This window comes from Cryptomeria japonica, chromosome 6, assembly GCF_030272615.1.
Source record: "Cryptomeria japonica chromosome 6, Sugi_1.0, whole genome shotgun sequence".
In the NCBI taxonomy this organism is placed as follows: Eukaryota; Viridiplantae; Streptophyta; class Pinopsida; order Cupressales; family Cupressaceae; genus Cryptomeria; species Cryptomeria japonica.
This window is the reverse complement of record NC_081410.1, coordinates 426,904,674-426,928,721: the sequence shown is the minus strand read 5'-3', so window position 1 is coordinate 426,928,721 and position 24,048 is coordinate 426,904,674. Positions and strand designations below refer to the sequence as shown.

Below are 24,048 nucleotides of genomic sequence, written 5' to 3'. Positions count from 1 at the left end.
ATTTCTCATAACCCGTACGGGTTATGTAGAACTAGAAGTTTTGGCCTTAGTTCTACCCGTACGGGCTATGTAGAACTAGGAAAATGAGAGGGGGAGAAGGAGAGAGGGAGGGAGAGGGAGATAGGGAGAGGGAGAGAAGCAGAGGGGGAGGGAGAGAGGGAGATTGGGGAAAGGAGAGGGGGAGAGGGAGAGAGAGGGAGATTGGGAAAAGGGAGATTAGGGAAAGGAGAGGGGGAGAGGGAGAGAGAGGGAGATTGGGAAAAGGGAGATTAGGGAAAGGAGAGGGGGAGAGGGAGATAGAGAGGGAGATTGGGAAAAGGAGAGGGGGAGAGGGAGAGAGAGGGAGATTGGGAAAAGGAGAGGGGGAGAGGGATAGAGGGAGAGAAGGAGAGGGGGAGGGAGAGAGGGAGAGGGAGAGAGAGAGGGAAAATGAGAGGGGGAGAGGGAGAGGGAGAGAGAGAGAGATTAGGGAAAGGAGAGGGGGAGAGGGAGAGAAAGCGAGATTGGGAAAAGGAGAGGGGGAGATGAAGAGAGGGAGGGAGAGGGAGGGAAAAGGAGAGGGGGATAGGGAGAGAGGGAGGGAGAGGAAGAGGGAGAGAGAGGGAGATTGGGAAAAGGATAGGGAGAGAGGGAGATTGGGGAAAGGAGAGGGGGAGAGGGAGAAAGAGGGAGATTGGGAAAAGGAGAGGGAGAGAGGGAGAGAGGGAGAGAAGGAGAGGGAGAGGGAGAGAGGGAGATTGGGGAAAGGAGAGGGGAGAGGGGGAGAGGGGGAGAGAGGGAGATTGGGAAAAGGAGAGGGGGAGAGGGAGAGAGGGAGAGAGGGAGAGGGGGAGGGAGATTGGGAAAAGGAGAGGGATAGAGGGAGAGAAGGAGAGGGGGAGGGAGAGAGGGAGGTTGGGGAAAGGAGAGGGGGAGAGGGAGAGAGAGGGAGATTGGGAAAAGGGATATTGGGGAAAGGAGAGGGGGATAGGGAGAGAGAGGGAGATTGGGAAAAGGAGATGGGGAGAGGGAGAGAGGAAGAGAAGGAGAGGGGGAGGAAGAGAGGGAGAGGGAGAGAGAGATTGGGAAAAGGAGAGGGGGAGGGAGAGGGAGAGAGAGGGAGATTGGGAAAAGGAGAGGGATAGAGGGAGAGAAGGAGAGGGGGAGGGAGAGAGAGAGATTGGGGAAAGGAGAGGAGGAGAGGGAGAGGAAGGGAGATTGGGAAAAGGAGAGGGGGAGAGGGAGAGAGGGAGAGAGGGAGAAAATGAGAGAGGGAGGGAGGGAGGGAGATTGGGGAAAGGAGAGGGGGAGAGGGAGAGAGAGGGAGATTGGGAAAAGGAAAAGGGGAGAGGGAGAGAGGGAGAGAAGGGGAGGGGGAGGGAGAGAGGGAGATTGGGGAAAGGAGAGGGGGAGAGGGAGAGAGAGGGAGATTGGGAAAAGGAGAGGGAGAGAGGGAGAGAGGGAGAGGGGGAGGGAGAGAGGGAGAGGAAGAGAGCGAGATTGGGAGAAGGAGAGGGAGAGGGAGAGGGAGAGAGAGGGACATTGGGAAAAAGAGAGATTTGGGAAAGGAGAGGGGGAGAGGGAGAGAAGGAGAGAGAGGGAGATTGGGGAAAGGAGAGGGGGAGAGGGAGAGAAAGCAAGATTGGGAAAAGGAGAGGGGGAGATGAAGAGAGGGAGGGAGAGGGAAAGAGAGAAGGAGAGGGGGAGGGAGAGAGGAAGGGAGAGGGAGAGGGAGAGAGAGGGAGATTGGGAAAAGGAGAGGGAGAGAGGGAGAGAAGGAGAGGGGGAGGGAGAGAGGGAGATTGGGGAAAGGAGAGGGGGAGAGGGAGAGAGAGGGAGATTGGGAAAAGGAGAGGGGGAGAGGGAGATTGGGGAAAGGAGAGGGGGAGAGGGAGAGAGAGGGAGATTGGGAAAAGGAGAGGGGGAGAGGGAGAGAGAGGGAGATTGGGAAAAGGAGAGGGGAAGAGGGAGAGAGGGAGAGAAGGAGAGGGGGAGGGAGAGAGGGAGAGGGAGAGAGTGAGATTGGGAAAAGGAGAGAGGGAGGGAGAGGGAGAGAGAGGGACATTGGGAAAAAGAGAGATTTGGGAAAGGAGAGGAGGGGAGGGAGAGAAGGAAAGAAGGAGAGGGGGAGGGAGAGAGGGAGAGAGAGGGAGATTGGGAAAAGGAGAGGGAGAGAGGGAGAGAAGGAGAGGAGGAGGGAGAGAGGGAGATTGGGGAAAAGAGGGGGAGAGGGAGATTGGGAAAAGGAGATGGGGAGAGGGAGGGAGGGAGAGAGAGAGAGAGAGAGAGAGAGAGAGAGAGGGAGGGAGGGGAGATAGAGGGAGATTGGGAAAAGGAGAGGGGGAGAGAGAGAGAGGGAGAGAGAGGGGGATTGGGAAAAGGAGAGGGAGAGAAGGAGAGGGGGAGGGAGAGAGGGAGATTGGGGAAAGGAGAGGGGGAGAGGGGGAGAGAGGGAGATTGGGAAAAGGAGAGGGGGAGAGGGAGAGAGGAAGGGAGAGGGAGGGCGGAGATGGGGAGAATATGATAAAGAGAGGGAAGGGAGAGAGAGAGAGAGTATAGGAGAGAGAGAGGGAGAGAAAGAGAGATTTAAGATAACGAAAGGGGGAGGGAGAGGGGGGAGAGGGAGAGGGAGGGGGAGAGAAAGAGAGAGAAGGGGGAGAGGGTGAGAATAGGATAGGATAATGTGTGTGTGTGTGTGTGTGTGTGTGTGTGTGTGTGTGTGTGTGTGTGTGTGTGTGTGTGTGTGTGTGTGTGTGTGTGAGAGAGAGAGAGAGAGAGAGAGAGAGAGAGAGAGAGAGAGATGAGGTAGAGAGAGAACAAGAAGGAGAAAAGGGTGAGAGAATCAAAAAATAGAGAAGTGTGAGGGGGAGAGAGATGAGATAGAACTCAAGGAAGATAATTAGGGCTCAAAATAGACAAAGACAATGACAGGGGAAGTAAGACGAAAGAGAGAGAGGAAAAGAAGAGGTACATGCATGTATACAAACATATATACATATATCTATATAAATATATGTATAAATAACTATAGATATGCATATATACATACATAAACACATATTATCTAGGTATGTCTAAAACATGTGTAGTAAATGCTAAGTTTACAAGCGTACATTATTATGTCTTCATAACCCATACGGGTTTTGTGAAACCAAAAAAAATGTTTCTAGTTCTTCATAACCCGTACGGGTTATGAAGAACTGCGAATGGTACTTTTGGTTCTTCAAAACCCGTGCAAGTTTTGGCTTGGTAAGAGGGTTGGAAAACGACCCTAAGGCTTGCAAGCCCATTTTCCCCCATTTTTTGTTCCTTTACATGTTTTTTCATCCTCCACCATGATTTCTTGACTTCATCGTCATCAGGTTTACAAATGATGAAGTGGGTATCTCTAAAATTACCACCATAATCTCACACATCTTCTTAGTTTTCTAACCATATAATTTTTTTAATTTTTGGACAACATTAGCATAGTAAACTTTAATTTTCTTTATCAGTGCCTTGACAGTCCTCACAGACATATGTCTACCATTTTTTTAATAACTTTTGATATACTTGACCAAATTCAAAATAAATTATATATTATTGTTCTACACTAGATTCTATACACTTTTTTAAAAAAAAAATTGCATTTTTGATTATTTTGATGCAAGTTATGCCCAACGCACAAATAGGTACCAAATTTTCAAGATGCGATCACTTCCAAAAATCATAAAAAATAAAATACTTGACAAAAAATTACAAAAAAATACACAACTTCTAGATCTCAATCTTACCTATCATCCTACCAAAGGGTTTTGTAAAATACTAGATCTAACTATATATTTTGTGCAGCGCACGAAAACAACTATGTTATATTTTTCTGAAAAATCAGGAACAGTTTTTCGTGCGTGAAAGATTTGACCCTCTTAATATTATCCAATTTTTAAAAAAATTAGTAGTTTAGAAACTAGATTCAAAGTACTACAATTCTTATTCTTTTTTCAACTCCTAGTTTTGAGTGCATGACCTTCAAATAGCTCTTTGAAGTTCAAGTTTACCTGTTTTCAGAAAATATATATATATATATATATAAATAAATAAATAAATAAATAAAAAGGGCCACTTATACCCCCCTTTTTGTTCACCATCTTGGTGCACTTACCCATCTGTTACCACAGATTATCCGTAAACAACTTGAAACTCATAAACATCCAAATACTTTTACTGACATAAGTAAAACTTCATTTCATATTGTTGTCAGTTATCATGACTTATCAAAGTGGATTAAGTAGTTAAGAAAATCAACCATAATAAAACATAACCACAAAAACATTCACCACTTGACACAATATTTTTGATGAGGAAACCCAAATGGGAAAAACTACGATGAGATGAGACTCACAAGATAACTATTTGAACTCTTCTGAAGTTCACCCTGTTAGGAGCCAAGCCTGTTAAAGTCTTGTTAAGAACAAATCCTATTAGGGACCACCCGGTTAAGGGATTGACTATAATGCCTTGTTAGAAGCAATACCTTGTGAGGAGTAACCTCGGTAGAGGATTTGAAATCCAAGCTAATGGACCCCCTGGTTAGAGGATTTAAATAACACGAAGCTTATTAGAGCTTACCTGGTTAGGGGATTTAACTACTGTAATTGTTAGAAAACAACAGAAGTTTGCTGATCTGTTTGAATAGCACTACACTTACTTGTTTAAATCCTTTTCATGCTCCTATCTGCCTTTACTCAAACTGCATAAACATCATCTGGTTCGACAACCACACACTCAACTAAAATTTTGCCAACTCTTAAAATAAAACAACTCGTCGACCTTATAAACAAATCAACTAGGTTGGTAACACAACAAAAACTTAATTATCTCATAGAGATTACAAACAAGTCGGTTCAAGTATGACCATTGGATTACATAACAATCTCTACACATCATTCAAGAAAGCCTCTACCGCTCCTTGATCACCACTTCATCGAACTTAGTAACTCATCACGCGATTTGCATTACATGCAATATACTTGCTCATTCCCTAGACAAAAACCATCACCTCAATGCACCAAAAACACTTTGAAACTCTCTTCATACAATATGCATGCCTATCATAATCATTACTGCTCATCATCAGATCATAAACCAATACAACCAATTCATCAAACTTAATCGGTTAGGGTTTATCAAATCAACAGGTAGGGTTTACCAGTTCAACTCTCCAATACTTAGCAATACAGGTTCACTCCACAAACTTACCTACTGGTTACAGTTCCTTTCACTAGCTCTTCCTACCGATTACAAAACAACATTACAACAATATCATTAACGATTAATTGACATCAATGACAACATAACATTTCATTAATGCAATCTTCATGCAAATGCCAACAATGTACCTCTCCTTTAAATAATAGTATAAGAACTATATTTTGCACCTATAGTTCATTTTATTTACTATCAAAACTTGACCACCTCATATTCTAGATTTTAAGGATATTTTTTTTACTAATCTTGGATTGAATGCTAGTTTGTGTAACTTTGAGATATGAAAGCTTAATATGGAGGATATGCTCATAGATAGATATCTATGTGTTGTATTATGTAGATCAAAACTTACTATAATTTCACAATAATAGTTGGATAGAAAAAGGGTCTTATTAAAATTTGTTTGAAAAAAACTATGTTGTTAAATGTGTGTTAAGAATCCATCACAATAGTTCTTTGGAAAAAGTTGGGAGAGATTTATCAAGCTAAATCTTGGGTAAATAAAATTTTCCTAAGAAATAATTTGTACATCCTTAAGATGGAGGATGGTAGTTATATGCTCAAGCACTTGAATGCATTCAATATGATTGTGACCTAACTACACTCCATTGGAGTGAAGATAGAGGAGTAGATTTTTTGCATGACACTATTGTGTTCTTTCTAGACTCATGAGATCACTTGGTGATGGAAATAAAGGGAAATAAATTTGAACTCAAGATGGATGAGATAGTTTCATCACTAATCTCAAAGGAGATGGGGTATTTCTTTGCATCATGGTAGCTAAGAATCACTTCTTACCACTAAATTAGTAACTTTAAGGTAGATGGCAGATTTAATTAATTTCCTTATTGTGTTTGAGTACCCTTATAGGTGCATGTTATCTCCTTGCACCTTTTGACGAGCTTAGAGATAAAAAACCTTAAAATGATATGTCTTGTGTGTTGATCTTTCAAGAGATTTTTTCACATGTAAGATTTGTTATCATACTTCGTGTGATCTCAAAGATCAAAAACACCAAACACCTCTTTCCTTATAGGAAACTTGTTTGGGGATTTCATCATCCCAAGGGATCAACTCAACCATGTCATTTGGAGGGATATGAGTGTTAGGTAGAAGCAATTTCTACAACTTATTACCTAATAAGATGTATTCGACATAAAATATTATCAATAAAACAACAAAACTCCTATGGAGGTTTGGAAAAGAAAAAATACCTCATTACAAAATCATTTTTTGGTTTCAAGGTATATGCTCATGTGCCTAAGGAGAAGTAGTCATTGCTAGGAAATAAGGTAGTTAAGGGTATCCTTATTATCTATAGTATTGGTGTGAAAGGATACAAGATTTGGACTCTGTGTTGAGAGATTTCTATAAAGTAGAAGTTTTATATTTAGAGAGATTAATCCTTCTCCCATAATTTGAGATGAATTTGGAAGCTTCTAGACATATCTTGGGTACATGGATATCATAAGAGATATAGTGAACAAAAATATATGTTTGGGATAGAGAAAGTCTGTGAACTCATTGTTGGAGAGATGAAACATGAAAAATTATAACTATTATGTGTTCTTATTCTAGACGAAACTAAATTATCTTTAGAGAAATATCCATAGGGCTCGAGTATCTTAGGTTAATTTTATTTTGGGAGTTTGATGTATGTTGTGGTTTGTACTAGACTAGACATTTTCTAAACAATAGGAGTCTTGCACGCAATTCCAAGCCTAATCCTAAATGAGTTCATTGGGAAATACTGTTAAGGGGATCCTTAAATATTTGTGTGGTACCTCCAAGTACTCTATTTTATTATAATAATGATTCTATAAGGGATATACAGAGTAGATACTCATAGATTTGTATACTTTGAGTGGAAAAGTGATATTAATAGCAAGAGATCCACAAATGCTTCTATTTTCACTTTGTTCTATGGTGTTTTAAATTGGATAAGTAAGTGATAGTCCCTTTATCTACTATAAAGAGAAAGTGCATGGAAACCGTTCACGCCTATAAGGAGGATATCAAGATTCATATATTATGCTTTAGACTAAGCTCTTGTGTGTTATTCAAACTAATCTTAGGAGTGTCCTCTAGAGTGAGCTATAAGGGTTATGCATAGTGGGAGTGGAAACTGGATTGTACATCAAGTTTGATTTTGATTATAGAAATATTAATATCATATGTGACAATTAGAGTGGTCTCATATGTTTGGAAAAGAACCTAAACTTTCATGGAAGGACAAAACATATTGACATCTAGTACCATTTTTCAATACATGGTAAAGTATGGGAAAATAATGCTAAAATTTTTCGATAGTTTACACATATTGTGCAAATGAATTAACAAAATTAGTGATCATAGAAATTTACAATGGTGTCATGATTCTATAAACCATTCAACCCATAGTAGTTAAATGATAATGTTATTGTTCCCCTTTTTCTCTTGCAAGGTATTCAACAAGTGGAAAAATATTAGGCCAAAGATCTCTCAACCTTGTATTTGTAATGTTCGTATTAATTATTTTATCCGAGCACATGAGAAATGAAGCATCCCATTTTGAGATAGAATTATTTGTCATATGTAGACCATATTAGAATGTGTGTAATAGGTTATATAAGAACTTCTAAATGTAATTATAAAATTGTAAGGTATATCTAAACATATCAAAAAACGTCTTTGAAGGGAGGAAGAGGACAAAAATTGAGTGACCAAGTTTGGTGGCAAACTATGATAAGCTATGATAGTATGATAATGTGTAAGGAATATGCTAAATATTACTTGAACATTAGAACCAACAATAGGACACTGGAATTTGTCCATTTGAGTGCCACTTTTGGTCTCATAGATTTGATACATAATTTTGTAAAACTATTTAATCATTTCGAGTTTAAATGCATATTTTATTGGTGTTTGGAGATGGAGTTAGTATGATTATTTTTGTAGGTAGCATTATGCTTCAAAATTTATACCATGTTTAAATATTGGTGATAAACCTATATAGAAACATAAATAGATATTGCAACTATTATTGCTAAATAAACAATTAGTTTTTCTTTTTAAATATAATTTTTCTCTTGAGAGGTTTTTCATATAAAATTTGTGTTTTGGTGTATTTTCTTGTGTATTATTTTTTGTAATTTCAAAGATTAAATTTATTTGAACATACCTCTTCATCGCAAGCATAATTTGCATTTGTATTTTCTTTCAATGTTTGATTGTCATACACAATTTTCATTCCAAATTAACTTTTTTTTTTCTATTCTTTAATTTGAAAGAATTGCTTTGTATACACAATTTAAAAAAAACATATCATATATTAATTGTATTCCAATTTATGCATAGTTTCATATGTGGTGTTTTTGTTTTGATGGTATAATAAATCCAATAGATGTCTAGTACATATTAAGAATAAAAGGAACACACTTCTTTTAATTATGATACTCTTGTGGATGTATAACTTTAATATTATATTGTAGTATTTTTGTAGCTAGCATTATAGTACCAAAATTATTCCATCTTTATATATTGGTTATACCACATTGACATTTTAATGAGAAACAACATTGACATATTGGTGATACCTATAAAAACTTGACATAGATATTGCAACCATTATTATAAATAATAAAATTGATCTTACTTTTAGAACTTATCTTTTCTTTCGAAAAGATTTTTCCATATAAAATATGATATTATATATTTTATTATATATTATTTTTTTCTAATTACAAATATTAAATGTATTTGTACATAGCTCTCATTATAAAATAGTTACATAAGAAATATATTTTACATATAAATTTTTAATTCATGTAATTTTCAATATTGTTTTGTTAAAGGAATTACTTTGTAATATACAATATTCAAGAGAATTATATTATCTATTAATAACAAATTCAATGGACGTTTATAGTGGGAGTGGGCATTAGATATGGATGCATATGATTTTTTTTAATTGTAATAACAAACTCATGGATGTCTACTACACATTAAAAGCAAAAAGTATTAACACTTATTTCAATTGATAATATTCTCGTAGAGATATAGCTTTAATAATATATTAATTTGTTATTTTTGAATGATACAATGGTCTTTATTTTGAAATAAAGTTTGGTGTGATAATTTTCATGTATACTTCTTTCTATAATTGTAAAGATTAAATTATTTATACATATACTTGCTTTTAGCACTCAATTTTAAACAATTTTCATTCGCAATTAATATTTTTTTCCTCACTATACAAAAAAACACTTAAATTTTTTTAAGATTTTAAATGTACACCAAAGTTAAAGAATTGCTAATTTAATTTAATTTAACTTAAGAATTAAAATTAAATAAGTTGGGCTACCTTCGATCTGTTTTGCACTTCCTTGTCTGTGATCAACTACATAGGTACCCAGTCTTTGCTCTCTGCCTTCACCAATAGGGCCGAAGTTACTCTGGCTCCAAAACAAATCTTTCGTACATTGTGATAGTGACGTATTAGTCAATCGCAGCCGTTTATTACAAAATCGACGGTATGAAGCATGCAACTAACACGTGTGTTAGTCAATCATACTATCGTTTCCCACCAACAGAATGCCGCATTGATGCACTAATGCATTGGACAACTCACTGTAGGGGAGAGAATATGATTGATATTAACGACGGAATGCACAAAACGGGATAATGGAAATGGAAATAAGACTTTGACCATTGTAGAAAGTTGTACCCTTCGAATGTGTTGGTTAAGCCAAGCCCGAAAGAACTTATGCCACAGCTAGTTATTTTAAAAAAATATTATACTGAGATGTAATATATGTAAAAATATGAGAAATATTCTACCTGAGATGCCTTTGAATCAATTTAATATATACATTGCACCTATACATAAAAGACTTTCTTGAAATCCTAGGTGGATGTATGAAGGTATAGGATAAAGCTGGATTTAGGATATATTCTTATCCTCAACAGCTGTTGACTTGCTAAAGAGACAGGCGGATCCTCATCATAAAAATCCACATCAACATCGACGAAGAAGCCGCCTGATTTGTCAAGGAAGAAACGTGCAAAACAACATAAAAATTTGTAGCTTATCCCTTATTTAAGATAAACAAATGATATTCTTCACAAAAATGCATATTCTATTTATTATTAATCATTACTATAACTTTCGATTACGTATTCATACGGTCTCGGGTTTTATCGTTTTGACCATTCCACAGCTTTGGGAATGTCAACGATCATTTTTTATATACAACTTTTGTATTCCATTTATTGCAGAGTGGATATTACATAGTGGTGGAAAACTGCTCTGATTCACATTTTAGGTAATACAGTTTTGGCCTTCAATTTATTGTTCTGAATGTTTAATTACAGAGTTTGATAATGTTGCTAGAAAATCTGTTGTTATGTTGAACATGTGATTTTTCATTTGAATGCAGAATAACAAAATGGGTCAGTTATTTTGCTGCATAAAAGTGGATCAGTCGACAGTGGGCATGGCAGAGAGATTTGGAAAGTTTCAGGGAGTTCTGGAGCCAGGGTGTCACTGTGTGCCATGGGTTTTTGGAACCCAAATCAGAGGTCATCTTTCTTTAAGATTACAGAAACTGGATATCCGTTGTGAAACAAAAACCAAGGTAAGTGTTTAAAATTTCTTTTGGTTTGTTTTAATTTGAAATATATTTTTGTGGAATATTGAAAAAAGACTGTGAATAGTTTTTGTTTAGATTTTGAGAATGATTTGTTTTCCAAATTGTTCCAGGATAATGTTTTTGTGACTGTAGTGGCCTCTGTTCAATACCGTGCCCTTGCAGAAAAGGCCAGTGAAGCCTTTTATAAGCTGAGTGATACAAGGGGACAGATTCAGGCTTATGTATTTGATGGTAAAGCTTGCAAAAAAATAATTCAGAATATAATTGTAAATGAATAATTGTGCAGATATGATTATCAAATGGCTCAGGGATCTTTAAAATCAAAATGAAATCTCTAACCCATATCTAGATAGAATTGTGTTTCTGGTATGCATGGTTAACTTTGTGAAATACAAGCTTTCATATCTATGATCTAACTTTAATATACAGCCTAGAGCAATTTAATCATGGAATCATCTTTGTTCTGTTTTTTTAAATTTGATGGAAGATAATTGGAGAAGAGAAACCTTGACCAACAAAATTGAAATTATGAAAGAGGATTTAAGTCCGACCTCATTTTCATGTTTGATTTACAGTTGTCCGTTCAAGTGTTCCAAAGATGATTTTGGATGATGTCTTTGAGCAAAAGAGTGAGATTGCTAAAGCTGTTGAAGATGAACTTGAAAAGGTTGGGAGTTCCAAAATTTCAAGCCCATTTAATTTCATTATTGATTTAAGTTGTCAACTGGTCACTGTAATCTATTTCACAAATGTTGCACAAGATGAATCATTTTTTTTGTTTATTTATTTCTTAAATTTGTATCCTTTGATTTGTACTTGATATTTGTTTTAAAAGAAGCAAGTATTAAAATAATTTTGAATGTTGTATGATTACAGGCAATGTCAAACTATGGATTTGAGATAGTTCAAACACTTATTGTGGATGTAGAACCTGATGAGCATGTGAAGAGAGCAATGAATGAAATAAATGCAGGCAAGAAGTCAAATTGGACTTTGATATTCAGTAGTACATTTCCTCTGATTTTAAAGCTTTTGGAGCTTGTTGATTCCATTTTGTGAATGAATATATGGTATTTATTTAAGAAATGTATTCTATTTTACTAAACAAAGAAATCACATCAATCTTAGAACAGGGAAGTTTTTTCAAAACCAGCCAATGTGTTTTGCCACAAAAGGCATTGATAAGCTGTGCCAAGTTTTGCCTTAACTCTTTCAACTCCTCTAGACAGATCTGGATCTTTTATTGTTTTTATAAACTCAGACTCTCATTCTGTTTTCCAATCTGATTATTTTATGAGCTTGGATTTACATGCAGCTTTCCAGCCAAATAACAGTTTGACATGCCTGCCACAATCAGTTTGCAGCTATCCTTGATCATTAGACTGCTCCCATGTAGGAGATCTTTACAAAAGATGAATGCAAATAATAAATTAAATTCATCTTGAAACCAGTTATAAAAGAACTTCGCTGCTACCCATCTCCAAAATCCATGACCAATTGTTTCTTCATACTCTAATATCTAATTTTAGGAAAACCAATTCATTATCTTCAACTTTGTTCATATTTTGTCTGTTTAGTTTATTTATCCAATTACTGTTTGTATTCCATGATCATTCATTCCATTGTTTTATATCAGCTGCAAGAATGAGGGTAGCAACACAAGAAAAAGCAGAGGCAGAGAAAATTTTACAAATCAAGAGAGCAGAAGGGGAAGCAGAATCAAAATATCTGTCAGGTCTTGGCATTGCTAGGCAAAGGCAAGCAATTGTGGATGGGCTGAGAGAGAGTGTAATTGCTTTTTCAGGGAATGTGCCTGGGACAAGTGCAAAGGATGTGATGGATATGGTGTTAGTGACACAGTATTTTGACACAATGAAAGATATTGGAGCACATTCAAAGTCTTCAGCAGTGTTCATACCCCATGGACCTGGTGCAGTTCGTGATGTTGCTCAGCAGATCAGAGATGGACTGCTTCAGGGATCACATGCTTCTCATCAGTAACTGTCCTATTCTCCTCTCAACAAAACCAGGAAACAAGCAACAATAATAAATTTTATGGACAGGATAATAGTGTTTTTAGGATTTCAAAAACATGGTTCCAAGCTTATTTTTAATGTCAATATGCATGTTTTTTAAGTGCTTTTACAATTATTGCAATACTATTCTGAGTATGTTACATGATTGCATGAGAATTTGAAAGAATATTAATTTGGTTTTTGGTTCACATGTTCAAATATCACCATATTTTTTGGTGAGGTGTCTAAAATGATCCCAAAAAAAGTAAAACCAATTGTACACTAATCATGTTTAATTAATTGATGTCTTAATGTGCCATCACATAACTGATTGTTTCTTAGATTTAAAGAAAATATTTTTGAAAATAAATATCATTAAATTATTTATATCATTAAATTATTTAAGTACTCCACTCAAAAATACTACTATATCCATTATAAAAACCTCCTGCACTAGAAGACCTAACTTCCTTTGCTTCATTTCAAATGGTTATACATTTTAGAAGCGACTAAAGGCATAATTTCATTGTCTCAGCTTTTACTATTCTGGATGACTGATTTGTTGTTGGCTTAACTCTATGTTAGAAAATTTACCATGGGAACAAAAATAATAAAATCAAAAGTTAATACCAAACCCACTCAGAGACCATAAAGAACCACTTATCTTAAGGAAAAAATTGGCTATTGGATAGATGCACAGATGCATTTCAGTAGAGAACAACGAACATAGATATCTTCAAAAGAAACATTCAAAATAATCGTTTTATTCATTCATTTTTTTGGTACGAACATTTTTTAAAAAACCAATGAAACTGAAGATTTTAAAACAGTTCCAGATAACATAACAGATCTAATTTTATTGCATTATGCATTGAAGCACGCTAGAGAGTTCTATATACATAAACTAAACAAGGAACTCGATAAAACTATAAATCAATTTAGAAACTGTAGAATGGCTGCGTATGGCACTCAGCACTGCTGGAATTGTTAGTTGGCAACATAAAATTTTTGCCTTCAAATCAAAGCCCTCGTATTCAGTAGATTTTTGTGAAAGGAATGAGCAGCTCTGAGAGAAAGGAGTTGCCATCAGATGATTTTGCATGCCCCAAGGAAGCAAAAAGGATGCCGAAAAAGCAGCAATAAAATGGTAGATACCGTTAAAAATCGCAAAATCCATCATGTAAAGAAATGTAACAGTCACCCATAAATAAAAGCTCGAAAGCCAGATATCTGTAAGAAGCAAATATGCCTGCCAAATAATGGAGGAATGGCGCCAGAAGTGATTTTCCCTTATCTAGGTGTGTATTACGCTCTAGACTTCGGCTCCCAAAACGCCACTAATACTTTTGACGCCGGAAATGGAACTAATTAGAAGAAAACCCCCCATAAAAAAGTTCAGTTTTTTTGTTTTTTCTTATTCGTTGTAGAGATTTTTTTATTTTTTTTCACTTTTTCCCTATGAGATTAAGTTTTCTTTTTCAATTAGAAGCTTCAACATGATTTGCAGTTTCTCGGAGAAAAATTAGAAACTTTAAAGTTGACAATTTTATATTGTGAAATTTGGATCATAGGTTTTGTCATAAATGCATGGAGTATAATCCATAAGTGTAAAATTGGCATAGGGTGTAATTTGCAACACTATAACTAGTACTTGTTTTGGCTCAATGGATTGTACTCATTGAAGAAGTTGTAAGTTGAATCTTCTTGAAAGCACCTTCCACACAAATTATTGGTAGAGTCAACTTCTAAGCTATTTCTTTCTACCATTGTTACTTATCATTTTCAATGTTTTTACTTTAAAAGATCGTCTAAAATGTTACCTCTTTCAACCTTTCTATTAGTATTCTATAGTCTTTATATCCTCTCCACTTCCCAAGCTTGAGGTAGTTATCTTAATAGATACCTTTATGTTAGACACAATGTGCCATTGAGAGGGGGGGTGAATCAGTGATTTACAAACTTTTTCCTTTTCTATTCTATGTGTGTATACCGATTAACAAATCTAACAGAAAGAAAACTTAGAGGTTAGATGAGAGACTAACATAAATGCAATCACACACAACGGTACATCACATAACACCAGTATATACGAGGAAAACCCAAGATGGGAAAAACCTCGGTGAGAAATGTTGTTGGAGACTACTGCTCCAATCCAGCCTCACAATGGAAATTTGATTACAATGTTTAGGGCACCAACCCTTGCACCAAGCTTCAACTTAGTGATCTTCAATGAACATAATCAATTACAAAAGTAATAGCCTTGTTACAAATGAACTTTGTAACTCTTCTGCAAATCTCTTCACCAGATCCTCTATCCAATTCATTGTCGGTTCTATGCTCACTCTCTCGTTGCTGCAGCCTTATCTCCTGCTGCAACCTTACCAGTTCAACCTCATCTTCGTCTTTGTCAGTTATGCTCTCTGTCAGTTCTGCTCTCTGTCGATTCTCTCTTCTCTCTGCTACACTGCTGCTCTCCACCACTGGTCTTGATAACTTAGTCAGATGTCTACCATCTGATTTCTATTGGATCTTAGCTTCCCTTCTCTGCAATCTTCTATAGCTCTTTTCTGTCGATTCAGTCACCACCAGTATACTCCTCTCACAGACTCATTGGCAGACTACTAGTTGCCTCACTCTTACCAGTTGAACACTTCAACCCGATTCTCTCTCACACAACCTCTCCTCTTATACTCATTGAGCACTTAACTAATTTCTCCTCTCGCATGCAACAACACTCTATCATTTAGCAACAACAACCTTCATCGATTTTGACTTGCATATTTATAAACAAGTCTTCCCACCAAAAACCAATTCAAACTTCAAGTGGTTAGGGTTTCTTCATCGACCTTGAGGCAAACTAAATCCAATCAGATCTCATCAAATCTGATCGCCATGATTGACGACCTGCAACACATCAATCAACCCTGCCATTGTCATGCCTTCCAAAACACACCTTCCAGATTTAGCAATTTGCTTTTAATCTATCGACTGATCTCTTGGTCAATCACCAAGAATGGTTTTGTGGTTTCCTTCACCTACCTCGATCTGGTCAATCAGTCTGCCCTAGATCTCTATTGTCTGTTTCACCTCGAGCCACAAACCTCTGCTGCACATCCCATGAATCACGCAGTCGACATAAATGTCGACCTACCACCATCTATCTCGCAGACAGACACTTCACCAACACACCACGCCAACCTGTGCATGCATGCTTGCCACTTCAACTCCACATGGTCACTTTATTGGCATCCACCTTTTCTAGGTCATCTGTGTCAGTCTAGATAGGATCACCGACCAACCCCAAAACCGGGTTCATCTACCGGTTATACCCCAACCGGTCAACCTTCAAGCCTGCACTTGGCAGCGCTACTGGTGGAACACTTTTGTCAGTCACCAAACATATCAATCCACCACATGCTCATCTTCATCAGGTAGGAGCACATCACTTAGCCTCTTTGCTCTCTTACTGGTTCACATACTTACCAGTAGGCACCTTGATGACACCATGTCATCAACCTTTAACTGTTTCCATCAGAGGCATCTGCATTCCGGTTGCACTCTCTGTCTATAGCTGCCTGACCTCGCCTTCTTCTTCATCAACCCAAACATCATCTCAACTGGTTTGTCAAGGTGACAAACCCATCACTTCTTTACTCTTCCTTTTTTGTCCTGGTAGCACAGCATGCCAACTCTTTTTGATTCGGTGCACATCTCTGATTTCATGCACCTGAGGCATCCTTTTGTTTCACCGGTGTGAGCCTTCAATCATCTGCCTTTAATATCTCTGACTTATCCCAGAGCATTATCACTTACCAGTGGGAGAGGATCTGTGTCATCTACTTCTGGCATTTGCATCCATATGGCTTCCCTGTTTGAGCAGGTATATCTTCAAACAACCACATATAATCCTGTTGAGCACACTCTCTGTCAGCCTTCTCTTCTTTCTATGATATCTTCTTCATCTGATGGGAGTCCTATTGTTTTTCATCCACGCAGCATACCAGTGACCTGCACATACTTCACCTCCAGTGTTGATGTGATTTTGATAACATTCCCCCACTTCACCACAATCAAACAACCAACATCTTGCTCTCTTATAGATGTCATCATTTACCAGTTGTTATATCATTTTGGTTTCATGTCCATATCTTCAACAGAAGTCAAACACTAACTTGTGTACTGGTGACTCCAATGGCCATAGTGTTAAATGACATTCTATCCTTTACCAGTGACCTGCTAAGCTAGGTGACATCAAAGACATCACATCCGGTATGCATCAATGACAGTACTACACATACATCTCCCATACCAGTTGACATCAATGCCAACACTTTAAATGACATATTTCAACAAATAAAGTAGAGAATCATGTTGACTCAATTTAAGCTATAAATGAAATTAGCATGTAGTTATCTCAATAGATACCTTTAGATGACATATTTCAACAAATAAAGTAGAGAATCGTATCGGCTCAAAAGCTCTAAATGAAATTAGCATTATCATTGCCATATCATATCATTTACCTCCCTATTTCTCCTAGAATAATGTTAATCTTCAATAATCCAAAAAGAATTAAGATCATACAAGCAAGCACTTTTTCCTACTTAACTAAACTTCTTTAACACACTTTAAAGAGACCAAATTACTATACCAAATCATTAATTACTTACTCAAATATGTACATATATTAACATTTATTTATTTTATTAAATAATACACACAAAATATTGATGTCTCTAATCCCTACATAACCTTGACATTAGTGACTTTTGAACATTCATTGATACCATACCAATGTATATCCTACAACCTAAAAGTTAATATAAACTAGTTACCACAATTGTATAAACTTCTATTACACTTTTTCTCCTTGTATAAAAAGTAATGCACTTGTTGGTTGTGGAACTACTGTAGATGGTAGTCATGGTGGCTCTCGGGGTGTCTCAGGGTGTTATTGCAGGGGAAGAGGAACAAGAGAGCAATGAAGGAGGGTTCACTCAATCAATTAATTCGCTCTCATGAACCAGGTGAAGCTTAGTTGAAGTCTTCTTGTATTGACCCATTGATGGGTCTATGATCTTTGGTACTTTGTAGTTTAGGGAGGTGGCCCCCTAATTGTAGCATCACCTGATTTGAACCAAGCTTAAAACCCGATCTCATTTAAATAGATACATTTTTATTGATAAAAAAATTAATTAATTCATTAATTTTTATATATTAAAAAAATAAAATAAAAAATATATAAAAATTAATTAATATTAAATTGAAATACAAATATATATGTTTATTTTCCTATATGTTTACTTTATATTTATATACATTATAATTGTATGTACATCTGACTTATTACTAGTGTAAAACAATTCGACGAAATAAATTGTACAATTAATTAAAAAATATATTTGTTCTCATTCAATTCAACCATATTCAAAATCTGTATATTAGCAAACCAACCTATGCTTTGCAAATGCCATCTTTTGCCACTATCTAGAATGTCCTCTTTCTAGCATCGAGTTAACCCAACAACAAATCAAACCACCAAAAGATCCATTAGACAATAAAATTATGCCACCACATAGCCTTTAGTCACTTCTAAAATGTATATCCATTTGAAATCAAGCCCATTGCAATCATATGTATTTGAAAGGAAGTTAGGTGAGAGGATGTTATAGTGGAGGGGTTCTTATAATGGTTGTAGTGGTTGATGAAAATGAAATTATTAGTGGAGCATTTAAATAGTTTTATAATATTTATCTTTAAAAATAATTTTTTAATCAAAACAATAATCAATTTGTGATGTCACATTAATGAATCAATTGAACATGATGTAGTGTACAATTATGGGTTTTATATTTTTTTGGATCATTTTGGACACCTCAACTAAAAAAAACATGCTGATGTGACATCATCTTTTTTTTGGTCCGTAAAGGCAGAGCCACATTTTATATTAATTTTGAGTAAATACATATGATTATCACTGCATTTCAAAAAAATTCAAAAAACCTCTACTCTTTGGACATCATCTTTGAACATTGAACCACAACCAATTTACTCACATTCTTTCTGATTTTCCTGTACTCAAAACGATATTACAATTATTGTAAAATGTAGACAAATTTTTTTTAAAAAAATACATTTCGACATTAATAAAAAATAAGGAAAGCTTGGAACCATGTTTTTGAAATCTTCAAAACAACATTATCCTGTCCATGAACTTGATCATTTTTGCTGGTTTTGTTGAGAGAAGCATGTGATCCCTGAAGCAATCCATCTCTGATCTGCTGAGCAACTTATTTTGGAACACTTGAACGGATAACTGTAAATCCGGAAACAAAGTAGTTAGCTTAAATCCTCTTCCATAATCTCAAATTCGTTGGCCATTGTCTCTTCTTCAATTGTTTTCCATAAGAGTTATAAAAAAACAGATTAACAGATGATTCCATAATCAAATTGGTCCAGGCTGTGTATATTAAAGTTAGATCATATATATGAAAGCTTGTATTTCATAAAGTAGTTAACTGTGCATACCAGAAACAAACAGTTCTATTAAATATATGGGTTAGGGATTTCATTTTTAATTCTAAAAGTCACTCAGCCATTCAGATAACCATATCTAAACAAATTATTCATTTACAATTATATTCTGAATACAATTTTTCAAGCTTTACCATCAAACACATAAGTTTGAATTTGTCCCCTTTATCATTCAGCTTATAAAAAGCTTCACTGCCCTTTTTTATAAGGGTATGGTATTGAAGAGAGGCCGCCACAGTCACAAAAACATTATCCTACAATAATTTGAAAAACAAATTACTCTCGAAACAAAAATCGAACGGCTTAAATCATACACACTAAGCTTACATTTCTACACTTAAAAGTGTTAAACACTTAAATGTTGCTTAATGTGTGTGGTCAAATTAAGAATACACTTCTAAGCTCTAAAGTGTTAAACACTCAGAATTGACTAACAATAAATTGAAGGTCAAAATTGAATTTCTTAAAATGCGAATCGGAGCAGTTTCCCACCACAATGTTATAGGCTGAAGCTATTCTGGCTCCAAAACAGATCTTTCGTACACCGTGTTAGTGACAGGTTAGTCCATCACAACCGTTAATTGCAAAATCGACAGTGTAAAACGCACCACTAACAAGCATGTTAGACAATCCGTATTGTCGTTTACTCTGCAACGTATATAAATGATCGTTGGCACTCCCAAAGCCGCGAAATGGTCAAAACGATGAAAACAGAGAATGTATGACTACGTAATCCAACGGTGTTGTAATGGGTTTTTATAATAGAGTATATAATTGTTTTGAAGAATATCATTTATATTACTTTAATAAAGAGATGATGCAACACGTTTTTTATATTGCTTTGAGAAGGGAGAAGCATGTTAGTTGTCCATTTCTTCCTAGAAATATCCGGCGGCTGCTTTGTCTGCTAGTCAATGACTTTTGAATATTAGAATATATTCTAAATCCAGCTGTATCCTAGACATATACATAGTTCAATAAAAAGTTCTTTTTTTTTTTTTTATTTAAGTATTATTGCTAGTATCTATTGTGAGATAAAATTTGACTTTATGTTTTGACCAAACTTTAACCACAAATTTAAGATATGTATATTCTCTAGTGTTTCTTAAAAAAAAATTACAAAGAGCTACCTTCTTTTATTTTTTTTTTAAGATTTTTAAAAATATAAATTTAAAATAAAAATCGAAAATTTATGGACTGTAAAACAAATTAATAGAAAAATATAATCTCAATAACTTGTGGAAAACTTACTATAATAATCTGAATTTTATCCTAGACTTTATCTAGTGGGTACCTAAAAACCTAAAAAAATCAAGTCAAAATTCACGTAGTTTATAAATTAGGTGGAAACAAAAATATTGATCGAATTGTAGCTCTAATACCATTGGTTATGATATTTCTTGGAAATAGATGCAAAAATGTGTGTGATAATAGATCACATTAAGGGGGTAACCTCTAAGAATAAGATAATAATATATAAATTCAATATTTAATGACATGATAGTTTTTAAGAAATATCTCTTCCTGATTTATATGATTAATTATGTAGGGACGCATCCCCCATCTTAATTAAGATGGATTAGTGTATTAACTAATATCTATGTTAAGGTGAAACATGTAACAAGTGTGTATCCTTATTATACTTAGGAAAATATCATATTAGATCATAACATTCTATTTGACTACTTATCGAAGCACAAAAAGGTTAAAACAAGGCCTTAACCACTTTAAAAAGCTTTTATATATATAGTTACAACTATTTTTCTTATCCAAATATCTCATAATTGGCTTAATTTAAAGCCTCATTTGATTTCTAATCTCTAACCTCCTTGATGATGAAATAAAACTTACATATCTTAGCATATATTTGTGCTTCATTTCATATTTTCTTGTGGCTATTATGTAAGCACCTTGATTATGGTACTCTATCGTTTTTATTTCTCTACATGGGAGATGAATCCATAGCTAAATAGTATCTACAATCATTATAGTGTTATCTTGAAACAATGATAGTATCCTATCCACTCATGTTCTTTCCTTTTCACCTATTCTTTCTTTCAATATTTGACTTTCATTTGCCAAACATCTAGCTAAGTTCTATTATTCTAGTTTTCTCCAATGTTTCACCTATTTAGAAGAAATTAGTTTCCTTGTTTTTTATTCAAAAGCTAATCCACGTTCCTATTTTGAACTATTTTAATTAGGTTTTATTTCTCCTTTCTCATTTGGAATAAAAATTAGACATTGTTTATGGAGGATACTAAAAATGTTTTTCGGGAAAGCATCTTGAGGATACTAGATTTATTTTATTATACTAGATGATTTTAGTGTTTTGAAATATTTGTTTCTCTTAAGCATTCTATTGCATTCACTTGTTAACCTTTCACAAAGTTCTATCAATAATTTTTAAAATACATTATCAAGATATTTGAAGAAGTTGAGAAATACAACTTCAGAGATCCCAAGAACACCTACAAGCAAAATACCTGGCACAAGAGAAGAATGGAGACAAAAACATAATAATGGCTCTAAAGAAAAAGATTATCATTCAAAGATGGAATGAATAAATGAAATACAATACAATTATTATAAAAGGATATTATGTAACATTAAAGAAACCCTAAAGAGTTAATGTGTATTTAATAATTAAAATAATTATTAAATACTTACAATATTGTTAAATGCCTAAGTTTAGCTTAAGTGTAGATGATAAAAGATTAATAATTAAATAAATAATTATTAGCTAAAATATGATAACTCTAACACCCCCCCTTAAGATGAACTTAGGGAACTTAGCTAAAAACAACTAAGGATTAAAAATGCATGTAAACAAAATGCATAAAAGTAACAATGGGTCCCGACAACTAGGCCTGATGAGGTACCCAAGTACAAAAGATCTTTCACAACTGGATAAAAGGAGAAAACCTCATGGGAAAAACTCCTCTCCTAAAGAGAGAAATACAAGTGAAGGACTGAAGAAGCCTCCAAACAAGATAATATCCCAAAAAAAAGGAACAAAGGATGAACATGAAGAACACCACTGAAGCATGAAGCTGCAAACACTATCAGTGAATTTGTCGATCTAAAGAACCTCCACTGAAATAGAAGATGATCATGTAGAGAAGATTGTAATTTGCATGACTGCCCTCAAATAACACTACTCGAATCAGATGGAAAAACTACCAAAGTCTGAAGAGTTGATCAATCGAAGATGGAAAATTGCCTCCAAAAATAGGAATGAAAGAGTGTCCATATGGTAAACGATCCATCTCACTGAAATGCATAGGTAACCAGCCACTGCATCCGCCTAGTACATAGGAACAAATACTTAATACATAGCTCACTCCAATGAACCAAGGAAGCATTAGAACCAACAACCAACAAGAGAAACCCCCCATAATGCTGGCAAGGGAGAGGTGACACGTACACTGAAACTGAATGCCAAGAAAATCTGCATGACGAAGAACCAGGAACATTGAGAGTGCAACAAAAAGTACAAACACATATAGAGGCTATTGTCATGGAAGGAACACTTACTTGACACACATCATTAGGCTAATGTCGTGGAAGGAACACTCATGTGATAAAGGTAGATGGTAAACAAAGACAAACATCAAACCCCCCATGACACTTTATAATTGAGTGCAAGTATAATAAGGCACAAGATGTGCAAGATCCCAAGCATGCAAAGCATAGTGGCACTTTATCTCAATGTGTTTGCAAAAAGGAAAATGCTTACAAAATGATGTATACAATGCTCAAAGAAGACAAAAAGACTAGAAATACTTGAAGAATGGCCAAAAAAGAGTCATCCTGGACACAAACTAGAAGTTCCACGAGCTCATATGTCCAAGTAATTCACCAGAGTGTGAAAACACACAAAATTGAATAAAATGTACCTGGAGTAAAATTTGGAAAAAGTGCATCGATGGCTATGAAGAGCTTTGAAACACTATCCCAATGCCGCTAGAATCGCTAAAAATGAAGAAACTAGTGAAAAGATACAAGCTCGGAACTGAAAATAGCACCTCTAACTTTAAATGGCTATAAAATGTACCATTGACAAAACCAGGTGATGAAACTCACAAATCTGGAAATTAGACAAAACCAACTTTGTGGCAATATCTCGTTTGCCAAAAAACGATATCGTATGCCCAAGTTATGGCCAAAAGAAGAAAAAAACCCCTCTTTTAGGGCACAAAGAGGGTCTCAAGGGTCATGCAAAGGCTTCCATACTGATGACGTCAACATGATGTTATGTTGATGTCAGCAGAATATTCTAAGAATATTCCTGTGCCTAAAAAAAAATTTGTTGCTTAGAAAAATCCCCCTGACCGCAAAAATCTGCCAAAAAAAAAACCTTGTGCCGAAAAAAAGTTCAACCGACGACCAGAAAAGGCAGATAGTCAGCAAAATCCACCAGAAATTGTTGGTGTGGGCTGAAAAAATCACCATGGCGGCGGTAATGGCAAAGGGTCGGAAAGGTCCGTCGGGGCCGGGAAAAGCCTCCGATCTATTGTGTCAGCGGCGACCTAGGCGGGGAATGTTAAACAACTCAAATAACCAAAGGACAATTGAGGGGGGGAGGGGGGGGTGTGAATCAGTTGTCATCAGATTATAGAACTTTAAGCATTTAAATCCTT

General features: G+C 35.6%; 1 protein-coding gene across 1 annotated transcript; it reads left to right on the top strand.

Annotated features, from left to right (window-relative positions):
* Nucleotides 1-10,421: 10,421 nt before the first annotated feature.
* LOC131043000 (hypersensitive-induced reaction 1 protein) lies at nucleotides 10,422-13,010 on the top strand. The gene is made up of 6 exons (XM_057976352.2): nucleotides 10,422-10,529; nucleotides 10,644-10,841; nucleotides 10,967-11,087; nucleotides 11,432-11,523; nucleotides 11,733-11,829; nucleotides 12,493-13,010. The coding sequence occupies exons 2-6, from the start codon at nucleotides 10,653-10,655 to the stop codon at nucleotides 12,855-12,857; spliced, it is 864 nt and encodes a 287-aa protein (XP_057832335.1). The 5' UTR covers nucleotides 10,422-10,529; nucleotides 10,644-10,652; the 3' UTR covers nucleotides 12,858-13,010.
* The last annotated feature ends 11,038 nt before the right edge of the window (nucleotides 13,011-24,048 follow it).